This window comes from Dermochelys coriacea, chromosome 8 (genome assembly GCF_009764565.3).
Source record: "Dermochelys coriacea isolate rDerCor1 chromosome 8, rDerCor1.pri.v4, whole genome shotgun sequence".
Classification (NCBI taxonomy): Eukaryota; Metazoa; Chordata; order Testudines; family Dermochelyidae; genus Dermochelys; species Dermochelys coriacea.
Genome location: NC_050075.1, coordinates 83,645,313 through 83,672,989, shown reverse-complemented (window position 1 = coordinate 83,672,989; position 27,677 = coordinate 83,645,313). Strand labels below are relative to the sequence as shown.

The 27,677-nt window shown below is 37.5% G+C and overlaps 1 protein-coding gene across 33 annotated transcripts in view; it reads right to left on the bottom strand.

The window, feature by feature from the left end:
* FUBP1 (far upstream element binding protein 1) overlaps positions 1-27,677 on the bottom strand; it is a 64,711-nt gene that overhangs the window by 23,234 nt on the left and 13,800 nt on the right. For 4 of the 33 annotated variants that reach the window (XM_038411904.2, XM_038411910.2, XM_038411915.2 and 1 more), the window contains 12 exons: positions 27,036-27,138; positions 26,847-26,947; positions 25,442-25,583; positions 23,682-23,842; positions 22,278-22,432; positions 22,113-22,192; positions 17,661-17,789; positions 16,528-16,602; positions 5,844-5,903; positions 5,617-5,759; positions 3,101-3,147; positions 614-2,221 (listed from right to left, as the gene is read on the bottom strand). In XM_038411904.2, the coding sequence (XP_038267832.1) occupies positions 2,191-2,221; positions 3,101-3,147; positions 5,617-5,759; positions 5,844-5,903; positions 16,528-16,602; positions 17,661-17,789; positions 22,113-22,192; positions 22,278-22,432; positions 23,682-23,842; positions 25,442-25,583; positions 26,847-26,947; positions 27,036-27,138 (1,227 nt within the window). In that variant the 3' untranslated portion in view covers positions 614-2,190. Of the gene's footprint in view, positions 1-613; positions 5,273-5,616; positions 5,760-5,843; positions 5,904-16,527; positions 16,603-17,660; positions 17,790-22,112; positions 22,193-22,277; positions 22,433-23,681; positions 23,843-25,441; positions 25,584-26,846; positions 26,948-27,035; positions 27,139-27,677 lie in introns of those variants that run through there. The other 29 variants (XM_038411925.2, XM_038411911.2, XM_043491115.1 and 26 more) reach the window with 18 other exon arrangements.

Genomic DNA, 27,677 nt, shown 5'->3' with positions numbered 1-27,677 from the left:
AAGTGGCCAGCGCCATGTCCCTGTGGTGGGGTGGGAGGCAGAGGGCTTGGGAACAGGGAATTGTGGCCAATGGAGGCTTCAGGGGAGGTACTGCAGGTGAGGGCAGCACGCGGAGCCCTCTGCCCTCTCCCACAGGGACATGATGTTGGCCGCTTCTGGGAGTGGCATAGGGCCAGGGAGCACCACTGCCACCCTAGAGCTGCTCCAGGTAAGCAGCACTGGGATGGAGCCTGCCCCCCAAACCCCTTGCCACACCCCTCCTGCACCTCTGCTCCCCTGCCCCCCAAACCTCACCCGCTCCCACACCCCAACTCCCTGCCCTGGCCCTGCATGCAATTTCCCCACTCAGATGCGGTCCTCGGGCCAAAAAGTTTGCCCACTCCTGTGTTAAACAAGCACCTGTCAGCAATGGTCTAGGTATACTTGGTCTGATCCTATTCCAGGAGGTGACTAGGACTAGTTTCCAGCCCTACATTTCAGTGTTTCTTGCATTAATTTATATCATACTGTGAAAATAATCACAAATATATGTATTTTCCATCTGATGGATATGGGTGAAAGTCAATATGAAGCCAGGAAGAAAGAGGGGGAAAAAAAGACAAACATTATTTTGTACTATCCATCATTTTACATTTATTGAGAAAACCATAAAACCATACAAAAATGTTATACAGTTAATGTGTACCCATATTACATACAATGTTAATAATGCAAGCTCAAAACCACATTTTGTAAAGCATTCAATTTACCTCAAGTCCAAGCTGCATCTCCCTAAGACACTTCCCATCACAGTAGCCTTATAAAGCCAATCTTCTTTTTACACACGGGTAGTTTCTGTAGAGAACACTTTTCTCAGGACGAAAATGCATCTCACATGCATAAGAGAAATATGTGCATATACATGAGAGTTTTATAGGGTATTACTAGGGATGAGGGAACCCTGTCAACTGTATGCTTACTGGAAGGCCCAAATTTTGCCAATTTACAACATGCAAAGGAAACATAGAAAAGCTATTTCATGAGGGGGGGAAAATAGTTTCTAGCATCCAATAAAACTTTTATGGAAGAAGATGAAATATTTCATGTAAGATAGGCTGTGCAGTGAATAATAATACGACCTGCCTGGACACCAAAACACACTATAATACTGCTAAATGAAGGTTATCCTTCCAACTGACATTGTATTTCATGCCATGTCCTACAGTATAAAGGCTAAAGAAAGTGATCTGTAAATGCTTTTACTATATTAAATGTTACACTTCCCCTACTTCCCTTTTAAAACTGCGGTACTCTCAACTTCCTATTTCATTTGCGGGGTTCTATCAAATCAAGATATATTTATTTAACATCCCATTTTGGAAAGTTCAATTACTTTTCTACCAAACACAAAACAATCTTCGCTCAGAAATAAGATTCTAATAATTTAATGATCTTCTATCCTCTTAAAAAAAAATACTGTTTGGAGACTGATTTAAATAATAACACTACACTTAGCATAAAATATGCCTTTAAGTCCAGCAATAAGTGAGCTGAAAATCAATATGCCACAAACACTAAACTGAAGCCATTATGACTTTCACATTCCCTCATTACTCAAAATAACTTGCCTGTCTTCTCTATTTCCTCCCACTTCCTAAATTTACTCAATTTAAGGTTTTAATTATTAAAATATTCAGGTAACGGTGAAATAAAAAGCAGCATGTTTAAGGAAGTGAAACTGAAATCCCACCCCAGACAATAAATTCTTAGGATTTAAAACCCACTAGGGTACATATCTAGTTCTCATGTGAAAAATAAATGTGAGTTACATATCAAACTACAAGTAAACAAAAATGAAGTGGCTTGAGGGAATTAAGTGCAACTATTAATTTCAGAAGGTAAATATATCTAAGCTTGACTGCTCAGAAGAATATAAATTAAAATATATAGTTTAATATTATTAGCCACATAGTTTTTAAAACTAAACAGATTATTGAACATTTATGGTCAAGCAAATAGCACTTTAAAGAATGAGAAGTGATCAGACAGAAAAATTATACCCTACACCATTATGTATGGGATACATGTTTTGCCAATTTTACCTTCTACATGGACCCCTTCTATGGTCCGTGCTCATCGGCTCACCAATGGCATACACTCAAAGGATTCCTCTTTATTGGTAGTAACTATCTCAGGACCTGATTTTATGAGCTATGATTTGGTGCTTGCAGCATCTTCAGCACTGTGTGTGAAAATGAAGGCAGTATTTTTGAATATTTTTCTTTGATATAGATATAAGCAGGACTTTTGAAAAAGGATCAGCACATTTTATATATTGAATAAACAAAAACTGATGAGATGCTGCTTTAACTAAAAAACTGTACCAGACCATCGATAAAACAAACATTTTAAACTGGCAAAAGTATACAGCAATTCAGTTAAAGTATCAAAGAACAGAAAATACTGATTGCTATATAGATAATGAAAAGATTATTTGCCACACAGTTAACATTTCACTTGTGCACATGCTTTCTAGTAAGACATATTATTCTGCAAAACTTGTGTCAATTTTCCTACTATATCAGATGGATAAGCAAACTAGTTTATCTAAAAATTTTACTAATATTATGTTGTATAACTTCTTTAAAAAGTCAAGTTATCAGTTCCAGTGACAAGAGAAACACACAGTATTCTATTTAGCTTTTAGGGGTGGGGTGGGAATAATGACCTGCCAATTATAAAAACATTTGTGAAGGCTGTTGAAGTTTCTAACCAAGTATTTCCTGCATCTTGGGGGGAAAAAAAGTTTTGTTTTCCTTTGTTAAATTGTTACAATTCAGCTATTTGAGGAAAAAGTAACAAAAAATGACTTATTCAGATTAAGTTTAATTATTGCAGCAATCCACTCATCTTTTCTAAAAAATAAAGATACATTTACCCAGAAATGTGAACGGTTGTTTAAACAACTGAGAGACTTTCCACTGAAATGGAACCATGAGTAACAGAATGCATTTGGGGAAAATCAGCAGATTGCTTTTGAATACACAACCACAAAAATCTCACAGGGACAACATTAATGTACTGAAATATGTATTTATATACTTCCTTAGGTTGTGCTTACCTGTTGCTTTTTGCAGCAGAACCTAAGGTGGAAGGTCTGGGAAGGCACTGTGAAGTATAAATAATTGCACTGTTTGCAATTAATAAAGATTTTATACCTTAAATGAATCAAAATCAACAGCCTCCATTTTGTGAATGATAAAGAATCCAGTGAATTTAATTTTGTTCAGTTTAATTAGTAATAAATGCACCATTCTACTATAAGGTCATCTACAAAAGTATCATGCAAAATATCTTAACTATTAAACTTCATATCCTACACTAAAGATTGCAATAACTTCCTAGCTGTTTGTTTCAGACTACTACTAAAATTCCTAATCTAAAAAGGGGTAAGGTAGTTCCCTCCAGGTTCTACAAACACAATAAAATACATTGCTAATTATCTGAATAATAAAACTACTTCAAATTTCAAGCCTTAAGTTTTACTTCTCTATGCAGCCACCTTAAAAAAGTATTCTCAAAGCAACAAATGGTGCTCCAAAAAGATAAGGCTAATACAGGCTTATAAAATAGTTTAACATATACCTGCATCGCTACATGTCTGCAAACTAACTTAAGACAAAGCAACTTCTGTCTATCAAGCAGTTCCAATCACTTTCATATTAACAAGATATGCATATTTTCATAAGCTAAATAATACAACCTTTGTCTCAGGAGCACTAGTGAAAAATGTTGTATTACTTAGATAACAAGATTTTCTTTAGCTATTGCTGAACATTTCAAGAATACTTACCCATAAAGCTCACATATATATATGCACACCTATGTTTCTGAATTAAGAAGCAGTTATGATTTCCTAAGATATTAGCACTGTATTCCAACATAATATTCACACAAGTATGGCATTTGCATTATGTGGAACATTGACAAACGATACTGTTGCAGTTCATCAATTTGTCATTCTGATGTACTTACAGTGCAATGCTCCTTGAAGGAACAATCAAGGATGATACACAGCACAGTCCTCCTCACCCCTATAGAGCTAGTTCTATACTGGCTGGATCAAACCTGCACTTCAACAGACAATGGCAAGACAGACTGTATTGCATGTAGTCTAATATATGCAAAGAGCCAATAAATATGCAAACAGCAAACAATGAATTTCAACAGAATATCAGATTTTCAGTACGAGCAGTAATGTAGCAAAAAGAATATCAAATAGTTTGATTCAACAACTGGTCTTGAGCATTTACACAACAGAACTTATCTGTACTGAATGAAGTTCTCTGTCAACCACTCCCCCCACCCCAAACAAAATATAAAGTTTCAATGTCAGATGCAATTCTGATAACCACGTTAACCTTTCTACACTGATTTTGAAATGAACTACTGCAAACTGAATGCTTAGAACATTTAATTATAAAAGCAAAAACCTCTTATAACTAATCTGAAAAATGTTTAAAATAGTTATGCTGAAACAGTCAAGTAAGTATCAAATTAAAAACAGAAAGGTTAACTTATAGCAGCTGTACAGGTCTGAAACAGTGGTCATGTATAAAAAGGGAAATTTCACTGTTAATGCAATGGAAGTATGCCAAAAGATCACCTTTTTAAACACATGCAGTTTTTAATCAAATAGAAAGAAAATAAAGATATCAAGATTACTGGTGCTAGACAGCAAAATACAATAAATGAAAGAGATCCTCCATCTACAACTATTCTGCAAAGGGGAAAAACATGCCAATGACAGGTTTTTTAACTCATTCTAAGATTTCATGGGGGAAAAAAAAAATCTCATTTGGGTACATATACCTTAATTCAGCATTACTAGTAAGTCCTAGAATTCTTTAAATACCCACATATCCAACTTACCGACACAGGAGGTTTCATATTATTTATTGTAAAGCACAAAACAGGCATTTTAAAAGTGAAAGTATACATTGAAAAAGTACATTTATATCACAAAGCATTGACCACATAATAATTGCAAATACATTTGCTGGAATGTGTACATCTACACTAATATACTAAAAACAAACCAATTTTCATTTCTACACAGAAATATTACCTCCTATCAGTAGTGATAGATATTTTGTACATTTTCAAAAACACTATTTTTAAACCAAACAAAATTAAGATCTTCATCAAGGCGTCTGCATCCATACATTTAACAAAGGTTTTTTCCCCCACACAATGAAGCAAATACTGTATTGTCCACTTCTTATTATTGGCCCTGTGCAGAAGAGATACATAAGAGATACACAAAAAGTTAAAGAAAATCCTTTAAATTGAGCTAACTCAGGAGTGAAGCCTTTAAGAAAGAAAAATTGGTTAATGTAAATGGTGGTGGCTTCTTGCATGGTTTTCTAAACCCTGGGGGAGAAAAAATTTTAATCAAAAGCACTGAACGTTCTGAAGAGATAGAGAACTCAAGTTACCAGATAAAAAAAAGTCATTTACTAATTATTCCGAGTTATTTTGCTACAAAAAAGGATGCACACTCCAAAAGATAACAAAACAGGAGACATGCAAAAAATATATTTATAAAAACACAAAATAATTCATAGAATTTTATACCTGTGGTGCTGGAGGATGCTGTGGCATTCCCTGTGGACTTGTCTGGGCATAATATGCTGCTTGCTGTCTGTAGTATTCAGCCCATGCTGCACTATAATCAGGCTGACCTGGGGGGGCCCCAGCTGGAGCTGGCACTGCTTGACCTAAAATAAATTAGGACTACATAACTTTTTTGCTGTAACAAAGACAAAGAAGCTAAAAATAATCTCATTTCTAGCAAACATTACCTTGCTTCTTGTAATATTCCTCCCAAGCCTTTGAATAATCTTGTGGCTGCCCTTGTTGACCTGAAAAACCCCCCACATTTTAATGTAAAAACTCCCATGTACACCAAAATTATACATATATACAAAGACAGAGGTATTCTACCTCTCAGTTGATTTCAGGTCCAAATAAAGAAGTTAAAGATAGCATACATGTAAATATCAAGTAATTTACACAATGCTATTCTTCCTGTTGATATTATAGAGCCACTTAACTCTGGGACACTACCATTTCAAATATGCTTAAATATCAACAACACAGATTTTACTACTTCTATGTGACAGAATTTGAGGACATCCTTTATAGAAAGCAGCGTGCAGGAGTCAGGAAGTTTGCACATGAATACTCACATTTTGTCATAACCTTGTATGTTAATACTTTTAAAAGCAAAAAATAAAAGGGATTCCTGCTGAAACGTGTTCCAGAGCACACGGGGGGGGGGGGGGGGGGGGAGAGAAGAGGGGAGGAGAAAGAACCACACTTTCTTTTCCAAGCATTCCCACTTGGATTTACTTGAATTGAACAACTGACAGTATTTTCAATTAAAATGCAGATCAGCAAGGGAGAGGAATTAAGTAGTCAGATTACAAAAAGTGATCTTGTTGCACAGGCTGCATTTACTAACACACCAGCTGTTAATTCATTAAATTTAAAGTTAATTGATTTTCTACCCGAGCAAACTGAAATAAATCTCAAGATTTAACACTATTAGAGCTAAGCACTTCCATCAAAGGAGCACATATTTTTACTATATTCCACAAAAGAAAACAATCCCCAATCTCCTCCTCCTTCCCTCTGACCTCCAAATTTCAAGCTCTCCAATTTATTCTCAACACACACGATAATTGGAGAATTATAATTAAGAACTATTGCCTCATTCAACAGTGCTCAAAGCTGTAAGAAGGCAATAAGGTACATGGAATACGCCAATAGCACAAGTTCACTTTTTCCATCCAACAGGCAAGTTATTACTGAAAAACCAAACCAATAATATTACTATTTGAAAGGAAGGTCAAGGATGCTCCTGACATCTTCCTCCTTCCAAGTCCTCTGAATTTAGAAACCCTAACTCCTCCTACTATTACCACCATCTTTTTGCCTGACAGTGGGACATCCCAACTGATATTCAAGAGTCACAACACTCCAAAGGTGCTTTTGCCAGCTGCCATTATAATAGGAACACATACCTACTGACAAAATACTAGCACACATTCAGGTAGAGTTTGAGGTGCTCAAGATGGCTGGTTGAGATAGCCACGGACAAGATTAACTGACTTGTCTTGATCTTCCAAAGACAAGTCTTTATGGAATATTAGTATATATACATACTGATACACTAAGATATATCCTAATTTTTACGATCTTGGCTAACAAGGTGTGTAAGGTTCCTAGATTTTTTTTATTTTTTATTTTGGGAGACATGAAGGGAGAATAGAAAACTGCAAAAATAAAAAGAAGAAAACACTTTAGTTCCTGCAACTCAAACTGATCTCTGCTCACTGTGGTCATAAAGATTTTAAACAAACCTGGATCTTCTGAGGAAACAAATCTACTAGAAACATAGTAAAATAAGAAACAAAGGATTTACAAGAAGTACCAGAGTGAAAGACATCCCTTCTATTTTTCCTTTGTTTATTCCAATCCTCTTTTGTAAATGTATTGTGTGTACGCCCCATGCAAAGGTTTCCAGTTCCTACATTTTGTAAATATGAGGTAGCCTGTTCTATTGCATGCAATAACTTGGAGAGGAAAAAAAAACCCCCACAAGTTATATCCCAAAGCACTCTCCAACTCTTCCCTTCACATCTCCAGAAGCCCAGTCTTCTATTCCTTAACATGGCTCACTAAGACTCCCTTACAGCTCCCTAGCAAACCTTTTCCATCCCTGTAGCTTGACTTCCTGACACAACCTCTCTCTTATTAATAGCTTCCAGAAGGAGGGATTCACACCTCCCGATAGCTAAAATTCCTCCCTGGCACAGCACTGGAGCAAAATCAGCCAGTGTTCAGTTTACATACACTTGGAACTAAAAGTTTTCCTCAGGGTTAGTGATTTTTGTCACTGTCATATTACTGAGGTAAAGCCAGCACAAGAAAATAAGAAAATTTAAAATTCTACTTTTTATCAAATTGTGTAGACAGAAGAGATGCTTTACCTTCTGTTCCTGATCAAGAAAACTTAAGTTATGACCCAAATAGAAATTTAAGAGCTGAAGTTATGTAGTTTGTCACATGCCATTTGCATTTACCCTCCTCCAACATTGTGGTCATATTGATAGATACTTCTGGTGACTTCAACAAGAAATTTGCTTTCACATACCTACTTTCAATTATAGCTAGATTTTGTATAAGATACGAGTCAAAGAAAAAAAAGTTAAAGTATGGTGCTGAAATGTACAGTATTGTGTATTGGTACCATGCAAAGGCTTCCAATTTCTGAATTGTATAAATACAAGATAGAGCTGGCTATTGTGTATAGTTATATCCCAAAGCACTTTCCAACTTCTTCCCTTCACATCTCCAGAAGCCCAACTGGAAAAGGAAGGTTTTGAAGATTCTTTCTGTATTTAATCATTTATTTTTATGGAGTGCAAAAACTCACACCAAAACCAGTATCTAATTTATTATCTGCTGACTTACTTTGTGGAAGGGGTCCAGAAAGAATCTGGGTTAGGCTACTTTTCTGGCAAATAGAGACAGCTCAAGCTTACTCCATCGAATTACTCCTGGGAGACTTCTGTGCCACTGCACAATTTTGCAGAAATTAATGGTGGGCTCTAGGAGGGTAGGGTCTATGAGTGTCTTGGGGGGGGGGGGGGGGTGGGGAGTGGGAGGGGAGAAAAAGAAGGAGATGTGCACCTGCATCTGCCCTCAGGGGAGGGTGGCGGTATGGGGTGTGAGTGTTTGGGCCCGGGAGGGCCCCACAGCAGGGCTCTGGGGGGAGGGGGTGTGAATGTCTGGGCCCCCTGACTGTGCTGGAGGGGAGGAGGAGAGAAGACAATGACAAAGAAGCAGGAACTGGGTTGTTGTAGGGGTTTCTCTAACTCTCTACTCCTGGGGGAAATTTTGTTTGCAGAATTTTAAAGTATTGTGTGCAGAATTTAAATTTTTTGGCACAGAATTCCCACAGGAATAATGGAATTCTGGGGCTTCGCCAAATCCCTTCACTCAGGATGAGTCCTTCCACCTTCCAAAGCTGTACTGAAACACTAAATTCTAATTAGCATACTGAAACTTTTTACCAGTAATGCTTTATTAGATCATATTAACTATACACACACATGCACCTTGAAGAGGCCATTGTAGAAGCATATGAAAGACTTATCAAAGAAGCCAGACTAAGAGGATGAGGCAAAGTCCCAGAGAAGCAGTCAATTTTGTTATTCTTAACAATTACCTACCCACCAGTTAAACATCATAAGAAGGACCATACTGGGTCAGACCAAAGGTCCATCCAGCCCAGTATCTTGTCTATAGACAGTGGCCAATGCCAGGTGCCCCAGAGGGAGTAAACCTAAACAGGTAATGATCAATGAACTCTCTCCTGCCATTCATCTCCACCCTCTCACAAACAGAGGCTAGGGACACCATTCCTTACCCATCCTGGCTAATAGCCATTAATGGACTTAGCCTCCATGAATTTATCCAGTTCTCTTTTAAACCCTGTTATAGTCCTAGTCTTCACAACCTCCTCAGGCAAGGAGTTCCACAGGTTGACTGTATGCTGTGTGAAGAACTTCCTTTTATTTGTTTTAATAAACAAATTTGTTGTTAATTAATGCTGCCCATTAATTTCATTTGGTGGCCCCTAGTTCTTATATTATGGGAACAAGTAAATAACTTTTCCTTTTTCGCTTTCTCCACACCACTCGTGATTTTATATACCTCTATCATATCCCCCCTTAGTCTCCTCTTCTCCAAGCTGAAAAGTCCTAGCCTCTTTAATCTCTCCTCATATGGGACCCATTCCAAACCCCTAATCATTTTAGATGCCCTTTTCTGAACCTTTTCTAATGCCAGTATATCTTTTTTGAGATGAGGGGACCACATCTATATGTAGTATTCAAGATGTGGGCGTACCATGGATTTACATAAGGGCAATAAGATATTCTATCTTATTCTCTATCCCTTTTTTAAATGATTCCTAACATCCTGTTTGCTTTTTTGACTGCCGCTGCACACTGTGTGGATGTCTTCAGAGAACTATCCACGATGATTCCAAGATCTTTCTCCTGATTACTTGTAGGTAAATTAGCCCCCAAAATATTGTATGTATAGTTGGGGTTATTTTTTCCAATGTGTATTACTTTACATTTATCCACTTTAAATTTCATTTGCCATTTTGTTGCCCAATCACTTAGTTTTGTGAGATCTTTTTGAAGTTCTTCACAGTCTGCTTTGGTCTTAATTTTCTTGAGCAGTTTAGTATCATCTGCAAACTTTGCCACCTCACTGTTTACCCCTTTCTCCAGCTCATTTTGAGTAAGATGAATAGGATTGGTCCTAGGATTGACTCTTGGGGAACACCACTAGTTACCCCTACCCATTCTGAAAATTTACCATTTATTCCTACCCTTTGTTCCCTGTCTTTTAACCAGTTGTCAATCCATGAAAGGATCTTCCCTCTTCTCCCATGACAACTTAATTTACATAAGATCCTTTGGTGAGGGACCTTGTCAAAGGCTTTCTGGAAATCTAAGTACACTATGTCCACTGGATCCCCCATGTCCACATGTTTGTTGACAACTTCAAAGAACTCTTAGTAATCTATTAGACATGATTTCCCTTTACAGAAACAATATTGACTTTTGCCCAATTTATGTTCTTTTCTGTGTCTGATAATTTTATTCTTTACTATTGTTTCAACTAATCTGCACGGTACTGACGTTAGACTTACCGGTCTGTAATTGCCAAGATCACCTCTAGTGCCCTTTTTAAATATTGACATTATATTAGTTATCTTCCAGTCATTGGGTACAGAAGCTGATTTAAAGGACAGGTTACAAACCAGTTAATAGTTCCGCAATTTCACATTTGAGTTCTTTCAAAACTCCTGGGTGAATGCCATCTGGTCTGGATGACTTGTTACTGTTAGGTTTCTCAATTAATTCCAAAACCTCCTCCAGTGATACTTCAACCTGTGACAATTCCTCAGATTTGTCACCTACAAAAGATGGCTCAGGTTTGGAAATCTCCCTAACATCCCCAGCCGTAAAAACTGAAGCAAAGAATTCATAGCTCAGTGGTTTGAGCACTGGCCTGCTAAACCCAGGGTTGAGAGTTCAATCCTTGATGGGGCCCTTTAGAGATCTGGGGCAAAAATAGGGGATTGGTCCTGCTTTGAGCAGGGGGTTGGACTAGATGACCTTCTGAGGTCCCTTCCAACCCTGATATTCTATGATTTAGTTTCTCTGCAATGACTTTATCGTCTTTAAGTACTCCTTTTGTATCTTGATTGTCCAGGGTCCCCACTAGTTGTTTAGCCGGCTTCCTGCTTCTGATGTAAAAAACATTTTGTTTATTACTTTGAGTTTTTGGCTAGCTGTTCTTCAAACTCCTTTTTGGCTTTTCTTATTACATTTTTACACTTAATTTGGCAGCGTTTATGCTCCCTTCTATTTACCTCACTAGGAGACGCCTTTTTATCTCTCACTGCTTCTTTTACATGGTTGTTAAGCCATGGCGGCTCTTTTTTAGTTCTTTAATAGTTGAGTTCTTTTAGTTCTAGGCTTTAGTGGGCAATATGGAAGGAGAGGAATTCCTTCCTTAAGTATTAGTATGATACTTGGGGACCTCTGAACAATGCGTCTGAACAGGAATTAAGGTCAAGCATTTTATAAACATGTTAATGGGTGATCAATTGGAAAATTTTCTGATTCTTCTGTGGTGGCTGATGCTTCATCATCTGCCAAGATATTACTGCAGAGCATGCTGAATGGGTTTTGATCCACTCAGACGGTTTATCTTTGGACCTCACTGATGCAGAGTTTGACTATGAAAAATCTAGACATTTTCAGGCCCAGGTACGCAAGATAAAGGAAAACAATGATTACACCCTAAACTAGAAGATTCTACGATGATAAAATTTAAGAGCGTATCTCATGCTCATAATGTGCAATGCTCTTTAGAGTGTTGAGGCTTTGAGTAAAACTAAAGAATGAACTCCCTGGATGTATGGAAAAAAGTTCCTTTGTAATTACTGATTCTGAGAATTATTCTGGAATAGTAAGTGATTGTGGCAAAAGTAATAAAGCTTGTGCCTTCTAAGAGCAGATACTCTTCTTGCTGACATGATTGCAACCCGGAATCATGATTCTGTAAAGAAAATGTATGGAATTTACATCTTGTGTCTCAGTGAATATGTTATGAAGACTGCAGATCCGTAGATCTACAGGAAGAGAAGACGGATCTGACTGCTGGACTGGATAGATGTACTACCCTATGGAATCTTGAAATATCTGCTTAATATTTCAGTGATCTGTGCTTATAACACTATTTAATGCTGAGACAAAAAGAAACAGATGGGAGATTTCAGACTAAAGAAATCCAGAACTACAGTTTCTGATTTCCTAGGATCTCTCTCCAAGCATCTGAAAGAAACTTGTCCAAATTTGTGTGTAGGCAGAGAAGATGAAAGGCTAGAAGAGTTTATTACTTAGGATGAACATCCCATCCTATTTAGGACTTGATGATCAGTGACCAAGCTGTCAGTTTCAGGTAGTCAAGATTGGGATTCTGCAGCAGGATCTGCAACAGAGCATCCCAATTGGTGAGAAATTGAAATTAAGACCATTAGGATAACCCCAGTAGGTCCAATCTGTGTTAGCAATGTTTATGCCTTCATCTTTTTAATTGCTTCTCCTTACAGTGGAAGGGAGGGGGCCTTGAAAGCACACAAAAGAAACCATTTAGGCCCTCTGTGGTCTGATGGGTTGAACTGAAAGGAGGGAAAGTGCCCATTTCCTGATCTGGCTTTCTCCCTAATATTTCATGCCCAGGCTTTATTCTTGAAATAAGATGGTATCTTTGATGTTCATAGGAAAAAAAATAACTTCTGCCATTTTGACTTTGCTGGAGTGGGTAGCAAGTAATTTGGTTTGTCCAAACTGTCACTTACCAGCTTTTCAAGCTTCTCCTCAAACAGGATTCCACTGGAGAATTTTGAGATCGTGAATTTGCTAAGTATAATTATCTGCAGTCTTGTGTTTAAGATGGATTTGGTGGGTGTTTGGCCATGGAGTCTGCTGCCATGTCCCTTGCTGCTAACCTCAGGGAAATCATGGACCCATCACTATGGGTCCATCACTATGAATACAATAGCTAAGAATAATTTTCTTCATAACAAACTTAAAATTTATTGTGGCTCTGGGGGGCGGCAGCAAGCATTTGCTCTCATGAAACATGTAATTACCAGAGTAGTTCCCAGTCCCTATGAAAGGTGACTTATCTTCCTGCCAGGAATTACTATATGGTTTACAATGGATGGTACCACTGCTACTATCGAGGAGGGAGCATTTGGGGTTTTGAAAGCTTACAGAGCACAATGTGTTACTGACAGTCTCTTCCCCAGGTCAGAGATCTCCCATTCCTCCCTTACAACTTCTTTGAAAAAAGAGAAGGGGAACTGCAAATTCTGACTTAATACTGAATAATAATTGCCCTTGGATCTCAATTGTTCATCCTCCATTTTGGATGGATCTCAATGGGGAAATCATCTTCCTTCCCCATTATCTTGAACATGTCTGTGGAGAAATGACCTCTTCTGGTTCTCTAGCTCAGGGTTACGAAGGTTTAAAATCAAAAGTACTCCTTTCATGCGATTATCTACAGCTGGAGCTAGAGGAGAAGGAGAAGGATCTGGAATGCTTCCCAACTACTGAATTCCTCTTTGTTCTGCCCTTTTGGAATTCTTTGCCTTACCTTTCTCCCCCATCTGAGAACTGGTCCCTTTTTCAGGACTTGCCCATGCATAATGAATAAATTAATAATAATCCATAAATGATCTGGAGGATGGTGTGGATTGCACTCTCAGCAAATTTGCGGATGATACTAAACTGGGAGGAGTGGTAGATACGCTGGAGGGGAGGGATAGGATACAGAAGGACCTAGACAAATTGGAAGATTGGGCCAAAAGAAATCTAATGAGGTTCAATAAGGATAAGTGCAGGGTCCTGCACTTAGGATGGAAGAATCCAATGCACCGCTACAGACTAGGGACCGAATGGCTCGGCAGCAGTTCTGCGGAAAAGGACCTAGGGGTGACAGTGGACGAGAAGCTGGATATGAGTCAGCAGTGTGCCCTGTTGCCAAGAAGGCCAATGGCATTTTGGGATGTATAAGTAGGGGCATAGCGAGCAGATCGAGGGACGTGATCGTTCCCCTCTATTCGACATTGGTGAGGCCTCATCTGGAGTACTGTGTCCAGTTTTGGGCCCCACACTACAAGAAGGATGTGGATAAATTGGAAAGAGTACAGCGAAGGGCAACAAAATGATTAGGGGTCTAGAGCACATGACTTATGAGGAGAGGCTGAGGGAGCTGGGATTGTTTAGTCTGCAGAAGAGAAGAATGAGGGGGGGATTTGATAGCTGCTTTCAACTACCTGAAAGGGGGTTTCAAAGAGGATGGCTCTAGACTGTTCTCAATGGTAGCAGATGACAGAACGAGGAGTAATGGTCTCAAGTTGCAATGGGGGAGGTTTAGATTGGATATGAGGAAAAACTTTTTCACTAAGAGGGTGGTGAAACACTGGAATGCGTTACCTAGGGAGGTGGTAGAATCTCCTTCCTTAGAGGTTTTTAAGGTCAGGCTTGACAAAGCCCTGGCTAGGATGATTTAACTGGGACTTGGTCCTGCTTTGAGCAGGGGGTTGGACTAGATGACCTTCTGGGGTCCCTTCCAACCCTGATATTCTATGATTCTATGATTCTATGCTCTGGGCCCCTGTGCTCTTCATCATCTGATATGCACTTAGTAAGGAAATGAAGGGTAAGGTCCTTGAAGAAGCCTAGATCCTCCTTTGGAGGAAAACCAAGTTAGAACAAATACCAGATTTCTTGACAAGGACTGCAATTATCCCTTTAAGAATGTGAGAAGAGACTCTAGAGCTTGTTGCCTTAGTCGTGTACTGGACCAATGGGGAAGGAGTTAATGAGAAAAATCCATGATCAGCAAGGACTGACCTGACTGTAGATTCACAGGCACTAAACAGGATCTGACTCACCCTTGAAGAGAAGTCTGAGCGGTTAAGGTAAAGAATGGAAAAGCCCAACAAACCTTAAGAATCTGAGCCCATTTTTGGCAAAGAGTTTTTAGGCTGGGAGAATTGTGACAGAACTCCCCCTCCTGAGATGGAAGGCCTCTTAAATGATTCATCTGCTCCATTTGCTCACAACTGCATCATGCTCAGGAAAAGAAGAAATAGAGGTAAAGGAGCCTGATGGGTGGTTTAATTTGGTGCACCATGCCCCTAAAAACTACCCCTGGATGAAGACTGAAAAGAAGAGAAATACTGCTCACTGCTATTCCAAAGTCTGCCTTTTTAAACACAAGTATGATAATGGAAAAAGTGAGAAATCAAAGCTGCTATTCTTTGCATGGCCAGAGGCAGAAATTCTGGAGTATGCCTAAGGATGTGGCTGAGCCCCATGAATGAGATTATGTTCAAAATGGGAGAAGAGATCATGACCCAGAAAAGTGAATTAGCACCTACTGGCAGGTCTGACACATCAGTGCCAAATTTTCCTTCTTTATTGAAGAAGGAGAAATAAAGAAATGATTGACAACTGAACAGCAAAGTGAAACATGTATCCTTTCAAAGAACCACAAGTTTCACTTTTACTTATTTTTTTTAAAAAAGCTAGTCAAAGCTAAGAACAAGTAATAGCCGTCAGATTTAGTTTATAGCACTTAGCTGTTGCACACCTAATAACAGATTTAAAAAATATGACATGCCATATAAAACCTATAGAAATGGCATTCATTTGTAGCAAGCTTTATTATAAAAAGCTTAGACTGAACAAAAGACAATAATAAAAATAAAAAGACATAAAAGCGGTCATCTAAGAGCAAATGTTAAACAAATGAACTTCCAAACCAGGAAGATATACAACAACTTTATAAAACACACTTCAAATTTCCAGATTCCCAAAGACAACAAGAAAGAAAGAATGAACTCCAAATATTGGAAGTTTTTTTGAAAATTTGTATTTAAGTTGAAAAAGTTTAAAAAAATGCTACTTATCCACTCAATAATTAAATATGGTATGTTTCATATGTTACACAGTGTAGTTTCTTTGGAAATCATGTTTGCTCGGTTAAAAAAATCAAACCAAAAACACTTCTATATCTGTTCCTCAATGCCAGCTAGGGAGTAAAGGAATTTTAAGAAGAAATACACACTTTCCCTCCTCGAATGTGGAACACTGCCCATTGCTGATTGCTAGCACAATGAAAAGATATCTTATTTTAAATTACAGTCAGATTTCCTGGCACAATGTGCTCAATTACTACAATAGAAGAACCTAAGCCAATTGACTGTGGCATTAAAAGTTATATTTTTATTGCTAAAACTCTGCCAAATCAAATGTGAACACCATTTTCCCCTTACAAAGATCTTTTTTAACAAACCAAAAATAAACAACATACCCATTTTTTTGTAGTACTCTTCCCAAGCTTTGGTGTAATCAACCTGCCCTGCTGGTGCTGGATTTGGTTGTTCTCCTGATTTATAGAAAGTAAAAATAAAATAATGAATTTAGTTATATATTTAAACAAAATTTTTGTATACTCACATTTCCAAGCATCCAGCTATTAATTAATTTGAAACAAAAAATGGCTTAAATATTTACATATAATTTACTTATGAATGCAATTAATCTGCTAAAACCCACTATAAAAATAAGCTTATTTACTAGCTAATGCTAAAATATCAAAACTGTACATAATAATTAGTTCAAAACTTAATACTTTAAATTTCTCAAGAATTCAAGAAGTCTATAACACTCACATACTGTGCAAATGCCACTTGCAGTCTAAAATGTTTTAGACACAGATGTACACACAAAGTTGAACAGATATAAATCACAGTGTGATTTTATACTGATTTAGTTAAACTGGTATGACTTTGTGCTTGGACTCTCATATTGGTTTAAACCAGACATATCAATTGAATTTACATCTGTAAATTTAAAAAACTACTTGCTTACAAAAATCAGACATAAAAATATGCTTACTCTCTCATTTTATCTGTATGAAATTTTAGTTTGTATTAACTTCACTAGTGCTTTTTACGTAGCCTATTGTAAAACTAGGCAAATATCTAGATGAGTTGATATATCCCCTAGAAGGCCTCTGCATACCCCCAGGATATGCATAACCCTGGATGAGAACCACTATTTCAAAATATCAGAAGGGTAGCCGTGTTAGTCTGGGTCTGTAAAAGCGGCGAAGAGTCCTGTGGCACCTTATAGATGATGCAACGAAGTGGGTATCACCCACGAAAGCTTATGCTCCAATAGATCTGTTAGTCCATAAGGTGCCACAGGACTCTCTGCCACTATTTTAAAGGTTATCCCTAACACTCATGAACCTGAAGCAAAGCTGCAGGTTTAATGTTTTGGCATTAGAAGTAAGGATTTCCAACACAATAGGCTAATATGCAATAAATTAGCCCTTGTATGGGAGAACCCAACCAACATTTACAGGATAAAAGTCTAGGTGGGCCACCATTTTCCTTCAGTAATGAGCAGTTTTTCCTTGTAACAGATTGATCTGCATACCTTGTCCATTAGTTTGGGTTGTAGGTGGTCCACCAGGAGGGGCTGCAGGTGGCGGCTGTGCTTGCTGCTGATAGTAGTGAGCATAATAAGCTGCCCATGCTGCTGAATTGGGGTCTGTTCCTGGTTTACCTAAGAAATAAACCATCAATCTCATAATGTAAGCAGTAGACTTTGTAAAAAAAAATTCTTACAGATCAAGAATTTTTCTGGCACTCCTAATTTGTCTTCTGAGAAATTTTAATGAAATACTTAATTTTTAACATAGCTATGTGTATATTGTAATTCATTTTAACCCATTAAGATCAACTGAATTTGGTTATATTAAACACAAATTCATTAAAAATGGAAGTTATGAAAAAATTTCTGAGCTAAGGTTATCACATTAACCAAGTCAACTTCATTGTCATGTTTTCGTATTACAGCACACAAATCTCATAGGGGTGGCTGTGTGTTTAGTCTAGTAAATTACATATGTGCTACAAAGTGCACTTTTGTACAATATTTCTGACCTATGGGTGTTTTAGTAGCCTAACTATACAATTTACATTGCTAGAGGCGTGGTTCAGGAATTCAAAGATTTTAAATTTTTTGTATTTAAAATGTCCATGACACTGTAACATGGACATTTTTTGTTTTGATCAACTAACATAATTCCGCAGAATTTCAACAAAAGTTTTCCCAATGTAATCTCACTAACAGCATCATTTTGGGGCTAAGTATGGATATAGTGAGATGGTTTTAGCAAAGGAGTTTCATTCTTTAAAAGTTTGCAATTAACCTGTTTTCCCTGTTAAAAATTCAAGACAGTGTTAATCATTTGGAATATGCAACAAGTGTCCCAAGATCCTGAATGCCCATCCTTGCATAGCTATGAATATCAGGCAATTTTACAGTTTTAGCTGTTAAAAAGTGTAAACCATGTAACCACTGTTACATCTACCCTCTACATATCTGATCATCTCTTGCCCTTCCATCCATTATTTTTAATTATAGTTAGAGAGTCAAATGTCTTTGCTTCCAATCCTCTTGGTTTTCCCATTTATCCACATTCACCTTTTAGGAACAATTTACTCTTTCTGCTGAACCACATGAAGATAATTACACCACCAGTTTGCAAAAGAAGCTTTCAGGCACATCAGGGATTGGAAAACTTCATGTGGTTCAGCAGCATACGTAGGTGTGTGTTCTTGAAGCTTATGGATACCTGTTTATGAACATGCATGGCTAATCAACAGAGTTGGAGGCAAAAAAATTACAACTGGGATTCTCAAGACAGAACTAAGCATATGGAAAAAGGATGATTGAAACTGCACCCATAGACAAAAACAGTGAGGGAGCACCACAAACTGAACAGATAGAAAGAATTAAATAGGTGCTCTGGAGAGAGTTAATGGGGTAGAGCAGAGAAGAAAAGAAAACAAACAGAAAACAATAAAACATTACTCTAAAAGAAAATGAAAGTCAAATACTGAAAATGCACACAGCACTAAAACAGCATGTTCTAAATATAAGAAATTTAAAGTTAAGTATTTTAAAACACTGGGCCAGATCTCAGGGAGGAGATTTAAGACCCCCCCCCCAAAAAAACAAGCAAACAAACAAACATGCATCTCTGACCTGGCTGGTCCCAAGGAACAACTTAGAGAGATTTAACTTTTTTTTTTTTTTTTTTTTTGGAAGGTGTGGTGAAAGGGATGCTGAAAGGGGGTAGTGTAGGAGCTGTTATGCCAGCCCTACCATCGAGGCATTCCCCCAGCACCTGGGGGAATTCTTGTGTAGCCAGTTAGTTCTCTTTGTGGCTGCAGAACAGTGCAAAGCAAGGGATAGGATCTGGTCCACTGATTCCTACTTATTCTAAAATGCTGATACTATTATAGTTCACAAAAAGAAAAGGAGTACTTGTGGCACCTTAGAGACTAACAAATTTATTAGAGCATAAGCTTTCGTGAGCTACAGCTCACTTCATCGGATGCATTTGGTGGAAAAAACAGAGGAGAGATTTATATACACACACACAGAGAACATGAAACAATGGGTTTATCATACACACTGTAAGGAGAGTGATCACTTAATCCGATGAAGTGAGCTGTAGCTCACGAAAGCTTATGCTCTAATAAATTTGTTAGTCTCTAAGGTGCCACAAGTACTCCTTTTCTTTTTGCGAATACAGACTAACACGGCTGCTACTCTGAAACCTATTATAGTTCAGTTCATCAATTACAAAATTTCAGTTTGATCTTATGATCTCTACGCTAGCACCAAGCTAACACTTGTACCATCCTAATACCATCCCTAACTATACACTGAGTCACTCCTTGACTGAACACTGAATGTTTACTGAGAGAATACAAACACCAAGATCAAGGTTTGTCATTCTTTTGCTTCTGCACTCCCATGCAGTTTACATATTAATTTACAGAAAGTTTGAATTGGACTACCATAGATGTAAACTGATTTCAGTGCTCTCTAGTGTGTAACAGAAAAAGAATGAAATGAACTCTAGCCCTATCAAAGGAAACTGTCAGAGAAATTACTTTGAATAGCTCTGCTTTAAAGAGCTGAAGATGGGCACATTTTTATATGAATTACTAAATCTGTGCATCTCCAGTGCTGTTACAGATGTCAGAAAACTAGAATTTGAGTATGATGCTTGACAAAGACCAGTAAAATGAAGAAAAAACTCTGATCACAGCAGAGATGGCCAAAAGTTCTCCATTATTAGAATTACTGGGTCAGGACTAGCTTTGGTCAGAAATGGACTCCCACCGCCAAAAATGTTGACTTCTGGTGAATAACTAACTGAAAGCCACCCCCCGCTTTTTTTTTTTTGGTTTAAAACAAAATTTCGATTTGGAAATGCTGTAGTGACTTATGGAATTTAAGTTTTAAAGAACCTCATGCCCCTATTATCTACAGACCAGGCTCCTGGTTAGACTACATCTCCCATAACTGCACCACAGTCTCCTGTTGATCCACACATCATAGGTGTCCCCAGCTGTAGTGTAGTCCAGGATCTACAGTCCAGAAAGGGAATGAGATAAAACTATGACCTTGTCTACACTAGAATTTACTTCGGTATAAATTACGTCACTCAGGGGTGTGAATAATCCACACCCCTGCCCAATCTCAGCACCGGTTTAGACAGCGCTATGTTGGCAGGCGAGCTTCTCTTGCCAACTGCCCTTCATGGGAGGTGGAGAAATCAGGCCAACGAGAGAGCATCATCACCAGAAGCACTGCAGAATCAGTGCAGCTACAATGTTGCAGTGCTTCTATTGTAGATGTAGCTTGAAACTCCCATAAAACAGCAGCATTTCAAATTGGAAGATGTTCAATTTGCAGCCAAAACCAAAAAATATTCCCGTTTACTTGTGTTTGGTTTTTCAATTGAAAGCTGGCATTTTTCCATAGAAGCAATTTTCTTTTCTTAAAAAAAAAAAAAAAATCCAATTTTCATTCAAAAGTGGTTTTGAGAGAAAAATTTTCAACTAGCACTAGCTGGGATTATTGATGAATCTTTTGTACAGTAGAAACAGAGCCTCAAGATCATACTTATGCTCTGCCAAAATGTAAATATTCTACAAACAACACGTGCCCAAGGTTTTAAAAAAGGCAATGCAAAACTGAAAATACTGCATCACTATCCTAAAATTTAAGATGTTTGCACTTGGAAGAGTAACCCTATAAAAAAAAAATCACCAATTTCTCAATAGAACGATGATAAATAGAGACTGTGATTATTTCCAAAGTTTCTTCAGGTAAAGATTTCTAAAAGAGAATAGATTTCAGAATAGATAGAAAGTGAATTTAATAGGAAAAGAAAACTTCACTTCAACACTGTAAATAATTCTGATATTCAACCGACTAGGAAAATGGAAGTGAAATTGGGATGCATGCCCCCAATGTTATGCTTTCCTTAACAAGAAGAAAGCATAGTCCCGCTTTTCTGGCAACTGATTTTCCACAATTCACCACCAACACATGGTATATGTAGAAGTGCACATTCAAAGTGGGTATCAATGAAGTAGATTCCAAGGAGAAAAAGCTTTTCAGATTTACTCGTACAAATAAAAAGAAAAAACACACTTTTAAAGCAGTCCACGTACAATCATGCATTGACTATCTATGTGAACAAAACCTTTTATAAAAAGACTTGCATAATGACAGGTTTCAGAGTAGCAGCCGTGTTAGTCTATATTCGCAAAAAGAAAAGGAGTACTTGTGGCACCTTAGAGACTAACAAATTTATTAGAGCATAAGCTTTCGTGAGCTACAGCTCACTTCATCGAATGAAGTGAGCTGTAGCTCATCGGATGAAGCTCTGTTTTTTTCACCAAATGCATCCGATGAAGCGAGCTGTAGCTCACGAAAGCTTATGCTCTAATAAATTTGTTAGTCTCTAAGGTGCCACAAGTACTCCTTTTCTTTTTATAAAAAGACTGAATTTCTTACCTGGATCTGGTGGATTTGGTGGCTGCCAGTGTGGATAGGCATTTCCCCACCCTTGTGGAGCATATGGGGCTGGAGGGCCACTGTAAAAGACAAAGAGCCACTTGCAATGAAATCCAATTTGAGAATCACCTTTTAAAAAAATAAGATAATTGAAGTGTTACTTACTGAGGTGCGGGACCAGGAGGCCCTGGATTATAAGGAGCAGGATTATAAGGTCCCATAGGATTGCCAGGACCTGGTGGTCCAGGAGGTCCATGTGGGCCAGGAACAACACCATGGGGCCCATGAGGAACAGGTGGACCCAAAGGATTTACTGGACCCTACAACAGGAAAGAAGTGGGCGGGGGAAGAGTGACCCCCATGTTTTCACACACTGGAAACAAGTCTGAATTCCAATAGAGGCTCATCTAAAAGGTTTCACCCAGATGTTCTCTAAACTTTTCCTTCCAAGCGCTGATTCATTAGGAATTCTTTCCTAGCTAGCACTCCAATGCCTTCCTCCCATTGATTTGGTTCTCAAGGACCACACCATTGCAACACCCACATTGTTTATGGACAACCTCTCCTAATAACCAACAACAGCGGGTTTAATGTATCAAGATATTCAAAAAATCAAAATACTTCATTCTGCAGACCACCAGAAAAGTCTTTATGTTCATGTACAACTGATGATTGAGAGACAGTAATTAGACAACCACTGGCTTAAATTTTAGCATTAAAAAAAAGTCAGAGGATATGAATGTTCTGAACGAAGATATAAAACAAGTCATTCTTCATTTCAACCAGAGAATTCATTTAGAAAAATTAAATGTGACGAGTTTTACTTTTAAATCAAAGGATATTGTTTCAGTTCAATTCGCTGCAAAAAAAGAACATTGCCAAACTATGCATGAACTATTCTGAGCATTGTATAAAAATCAGTACAGGTTTTTTAGTCCAACTGCTCACTGTTTGCATACTTAGATATTTAATTACAAATTCCAGATGCACAAAAACTGTGAAAATAAAGTCAGTAAGAAATTATAACTATGTGCAGGCAAACAAAAATGATTTAAATAGAAAAAGCAGAAAGACTACATTATGAACCATGACCGAAACAGAAATCTACCTGAAGAGAGTAAGAGAAGTTTGTAGAGAAATAAGTTAGTATTTAATGTAGCCTTTTAAAAAACATAATAGTTTAGTGGACCCAAATTGGTCTCCTAGGCTGTCAAATTCTTCATTATCCACAGAGCAAGAACAGCAAAAACTGCAATCTGGAAAACGGTCATTCTGTCTTCTTCCCATTTAATCCTTCACTTCTCAGACTACCATCAAGAGTGCAAATTAGGCTGTGATTATGTTTACATATCTCATTTTACAATCAGATGCTGATTATTAACAACTTTTAGTTACTATCAACCAGTTAATAACATTTGAACAAGCAACCCAAAAGAGGGAAGAAATAGAACACAGCCTCAGCCATTCAGATCAACTTCCTGTATTATCTCAATTGTATCTTGAAGCAATAAGGGATGAATGTACCAGGGGGCCTTTACAGTAAGTAAAAATGCCTTTCCGAATACTCACTCCAATCTTTTCTTCTATAAGTTGCCGAGCATAATCAATTTGTTGTGGTGTCCCGCGGATAGTAAACAACTTCATGTTAGGATCTGCATTTGGTGGAGGATTTCTCTGAAGTTCTATTCTAGCCCCAGATTGCTGACTTATGCTTTTGATAGTTTCACCACCTGTAATCAAAACATCCACCTTTGATGGCAAGACATTTAACTTGCATACTAAATAAGATATAAGCAAAAGACACTTACAAGGAAGTAAACAAACTACTGAATTACAGAGTTGATAACCTATTCTTTTCAGTTACACATGGTATACAAAAAAAAAATAAAATATTTCCTTGGATCTGACATATTGTAAACAGTAGGGACCCAGGCAAAAACACACGAACCAAAAAGCAAACAAAACACCAGCCCCAAGGGAAGAGACTGCAAGACAATATCAGTATCTGAAAACCAGTTCAGTAAGAAAGTCATAGAATAGTGCTTTTCTTGCACATGCAGACATGTCACTTATTTAAACTGTAACGAAGTATTAGACAGGAAGAGCCACAGATTTCTAAAATTATATAGATATATACACTTCACAGAAGTGTTCAATAAGATAAATTATGCATATAGAAATCAGTAAATTTTGTTAAGTAAAAAATAACCAGAGGAAGAGAGAAAAGATTTAGTTGCCAGTTATGTAATACTAAGAACAAGATATAATACAGGGAAAACAGAATGAACAAAAAGAAGGAACCTCAACTTGAATTTAAAAGGACACTTAATTTTAACTGACTGATGAAAAACCCACCTTCCAAATAACGTGCTTTAAAATAAACAAAAACAAAAAAACCCACAATATTTTTTCCAGTCTGTTGAAGAGCACATACCTGAGCTCCTATAGAGCAGTGCATGAATGGTGTCATCATGTTAGTATGAATGACAAAGATACAACTGACCAACAGTGAAGTTAATTTTTGAACAAGTGCTACCAACTGTGCACAAATAAACTCACTGAAAAGATAAGAACATTTCCCTCTCTAGTCTCCTTCATTTGCAGTAATTTCAGATGTTACTTATAACACTAATAGCTACACAGTTTTCAGATGGGAGATGCAAGCTTGTGTCCATTTAAACCATGCACTAGTATTCCAAGTCAAAAGATGAACTACAACAGATCAATAATTTGTACTGTCTGAAAGACTCATTACAAATAAGTAAAAAAAAGACAAGGATAACAAAGAGTATCTCATTTGACAGTGTAGTACATCTTAAGTTTTAATTATAATATTTCAAAGCCTAGTATCTTCTATAATTTTGATTTTTGTAAAGGTAAAAAAATCTTAGTAATGAGACTTCATTTTATTAGATCTTTGATGAAAAGTGCAGAGATTTCTTTTGTAACATAATTACAGTATGTGTGATAAGAAAAATCTAAATTAAGATCATACTGAAGAACAGTTACATGCACTTGCACCAACTGGAAGAAGGTGCGAGATAAACATTTTAGCCTTTAGTTTTAAAAACTTCAGACTTATTGTTATATTTAAATAATCTTAGCAAGATGCACATTACTATGGCTACCAGAAAAAAAAAAATTCTTTCCTAAAGAAAAAGGAAATTAGTGCTGCATCAATCAACACGGATACAACGTGATTACATTGTTATACTAAACTGAAAAAAATCAATGCACTTTTTGCCAAGATTTCTGGTACAACTAACTATACAAAAATGTTAAGTACTATGATTTCTAGTTAGAATATATTTTAGTTTAAAATATATTGCCTTTTCCAATGATTAATCCAGTTTTTCCAGTGGGTACAATAAAATTAAATTCCTGTAATCCACCAGGAGGCCCCATGTTCCAGTTGCCTTGGCCTCTACCCCTTCCTCGACCACCAGGTCCTGGACCACCAGGATTACCAGCCTAATGGGGGAGGGGAAAGTAACAAATTAGCACAAACTATTAAAACTTACAGCCTCATTTACCACAATTCATTCATTAGTGACAACAGATGACTCTAGAACGAAGCCCACTGCCAACTAACAAGTGTCAGATGAATATATTTAGAGGCTTTATTATTTGTGCACACACACACACACACACACACACACACACACACACACACACACCAGTAACTTACATAGTTAACATTTAGTTTGATAAGGATTTTTCATTAAAGTGCTTTCTCTCATTTTATGTTCTGCTTAATTTCAAGATTACCCCAAGTACTGACATACCACAGGAGTCCAGTGGTCTTCCTCAAAATCACTCTGAGGTGCAAGAGGAGGGAAGGAAGACCACCTGGCATCCAGTAGGTGGAAGTGAAGAGATGGGAGGGAAGGCAGTAGTGGCTGGATAAAGGGGACAGGGTTCAGAATGGTGAGGGGCAGAAGCACATTCCAGTTTCGTGTGTGCGCACATGCACATAAAGAAGTGGGTAACTGTGCTAGCCTATAGTGCCCTGGTCAGAAAAGTATGTATAGGAAGCTTTCATGCTCCTGCATCTGATTTAGCACATAGTTGAAGCATATGCACTAAACATAGCTCCCCCTGAAGAATTAAGCAGAAGGTAACACAGTTAAACACATAATTGCTGCTGTATTTTTTAAAAGAAGATAACCACATACACTACCCTGCGTTTCTGCAGCTGAGAAAGAGGAATTCACAGACAGAAAATATAAAAATGTTGGGACCACTCCTTTTGTCCCAACCCACTTTTTTTAAAAAAAAGTTAAAGCTTTAAAAAAATAGTGTGGTAGGGCAAAAAACAGACTGATTTCACAGGGAGGGTTCCTCAAAATACAGCAAAACACAATTGCCTGCCTATTTCAGATATAAAGGTGCAACCGTTAGCCAATGATTAGATAAAGGGTTAGTAACCACCAGATTATGATTGATTAAAAGCAGGTAGTGCAGTAAACAGACAACTGTCAATTGAATAAAAGTAGTTCTAGAATAGCCAGGACAAGACATTGCTATGGGCTTTAAACTGAATTAGAAAAAAAAAAAAAATAGTAACCTCATTGACTGCAAACAAGAATGTTTTATAGTCCATGCTCAGTTTTCCACACAGACCCAAATACTATCATTAAGTAAGGTTATTAAAATGGACAGATGGCTAAAATGTGGATTTTTCCTAACTCAAGCTGAAATTTTTTGCACAAAATATTATAAATATCAGCTAACCTGGACACTTCGAAGAAGGTCTGTAATAATTTCTGCAGCATGTTGACATCTGTCCGGAGGTCCTGTAATTTGAGCTATTCTATCTGGAGTTGTTCCATCATCTGGAATAAGAATGTAATATTTAAATCAAGTCATGTTTTACTTAAAAACAAAGCTAAGTTGATCAACATTTACACACACACCACTCACCTGGCTTAAACTGAATTCTAACACCAGCATCATTCTGTATCTTTTTGATCATCTCTCCATTTCTTCCAATTACAATACCAACAGCAAATCGTGGTATTGGGACCTTAAGAGAATACAACATCAATATCTTGAAACAAATATTCCAACCAAAAGCCACAATAAAAAGGTATACTGGAAAACTGAACTGATCACCAACCATACCACCTCAGCCTGCAATCTTGTCAAATCTAAGCAACTACAGAATCATGATCCTAGCTAGTAAATGGATGAGATGGCCAAAAAAAGGGGAAATAAATTCTAGACACCACAGGTTGTGATAGAGGCATCACTTCAGCAGATAGTGGTTTTCTCCCAGTCAATGCCTGAACAAGGTGTTAGGGGGCCTAGGATACTGGTGTAATCGAACAATATCTCCAACAGGAACCCTCACCACTCACGGTCATTTACAATACCATGACTTTTACAATAAAACCCCTCCAAAGCAACAGAAACTGCTGTACTTTGTTGCTGTCACAAGATGGCTGCTGCATTGCACAAAGAGATAGCAGTATTTCAGTGGTGAGCAAGTGATACCTATGGGCCATAACCACTTTGGGATACAGTTAAAGAGCTATTATTGGTATTAACTAGCTTTTAACTGTT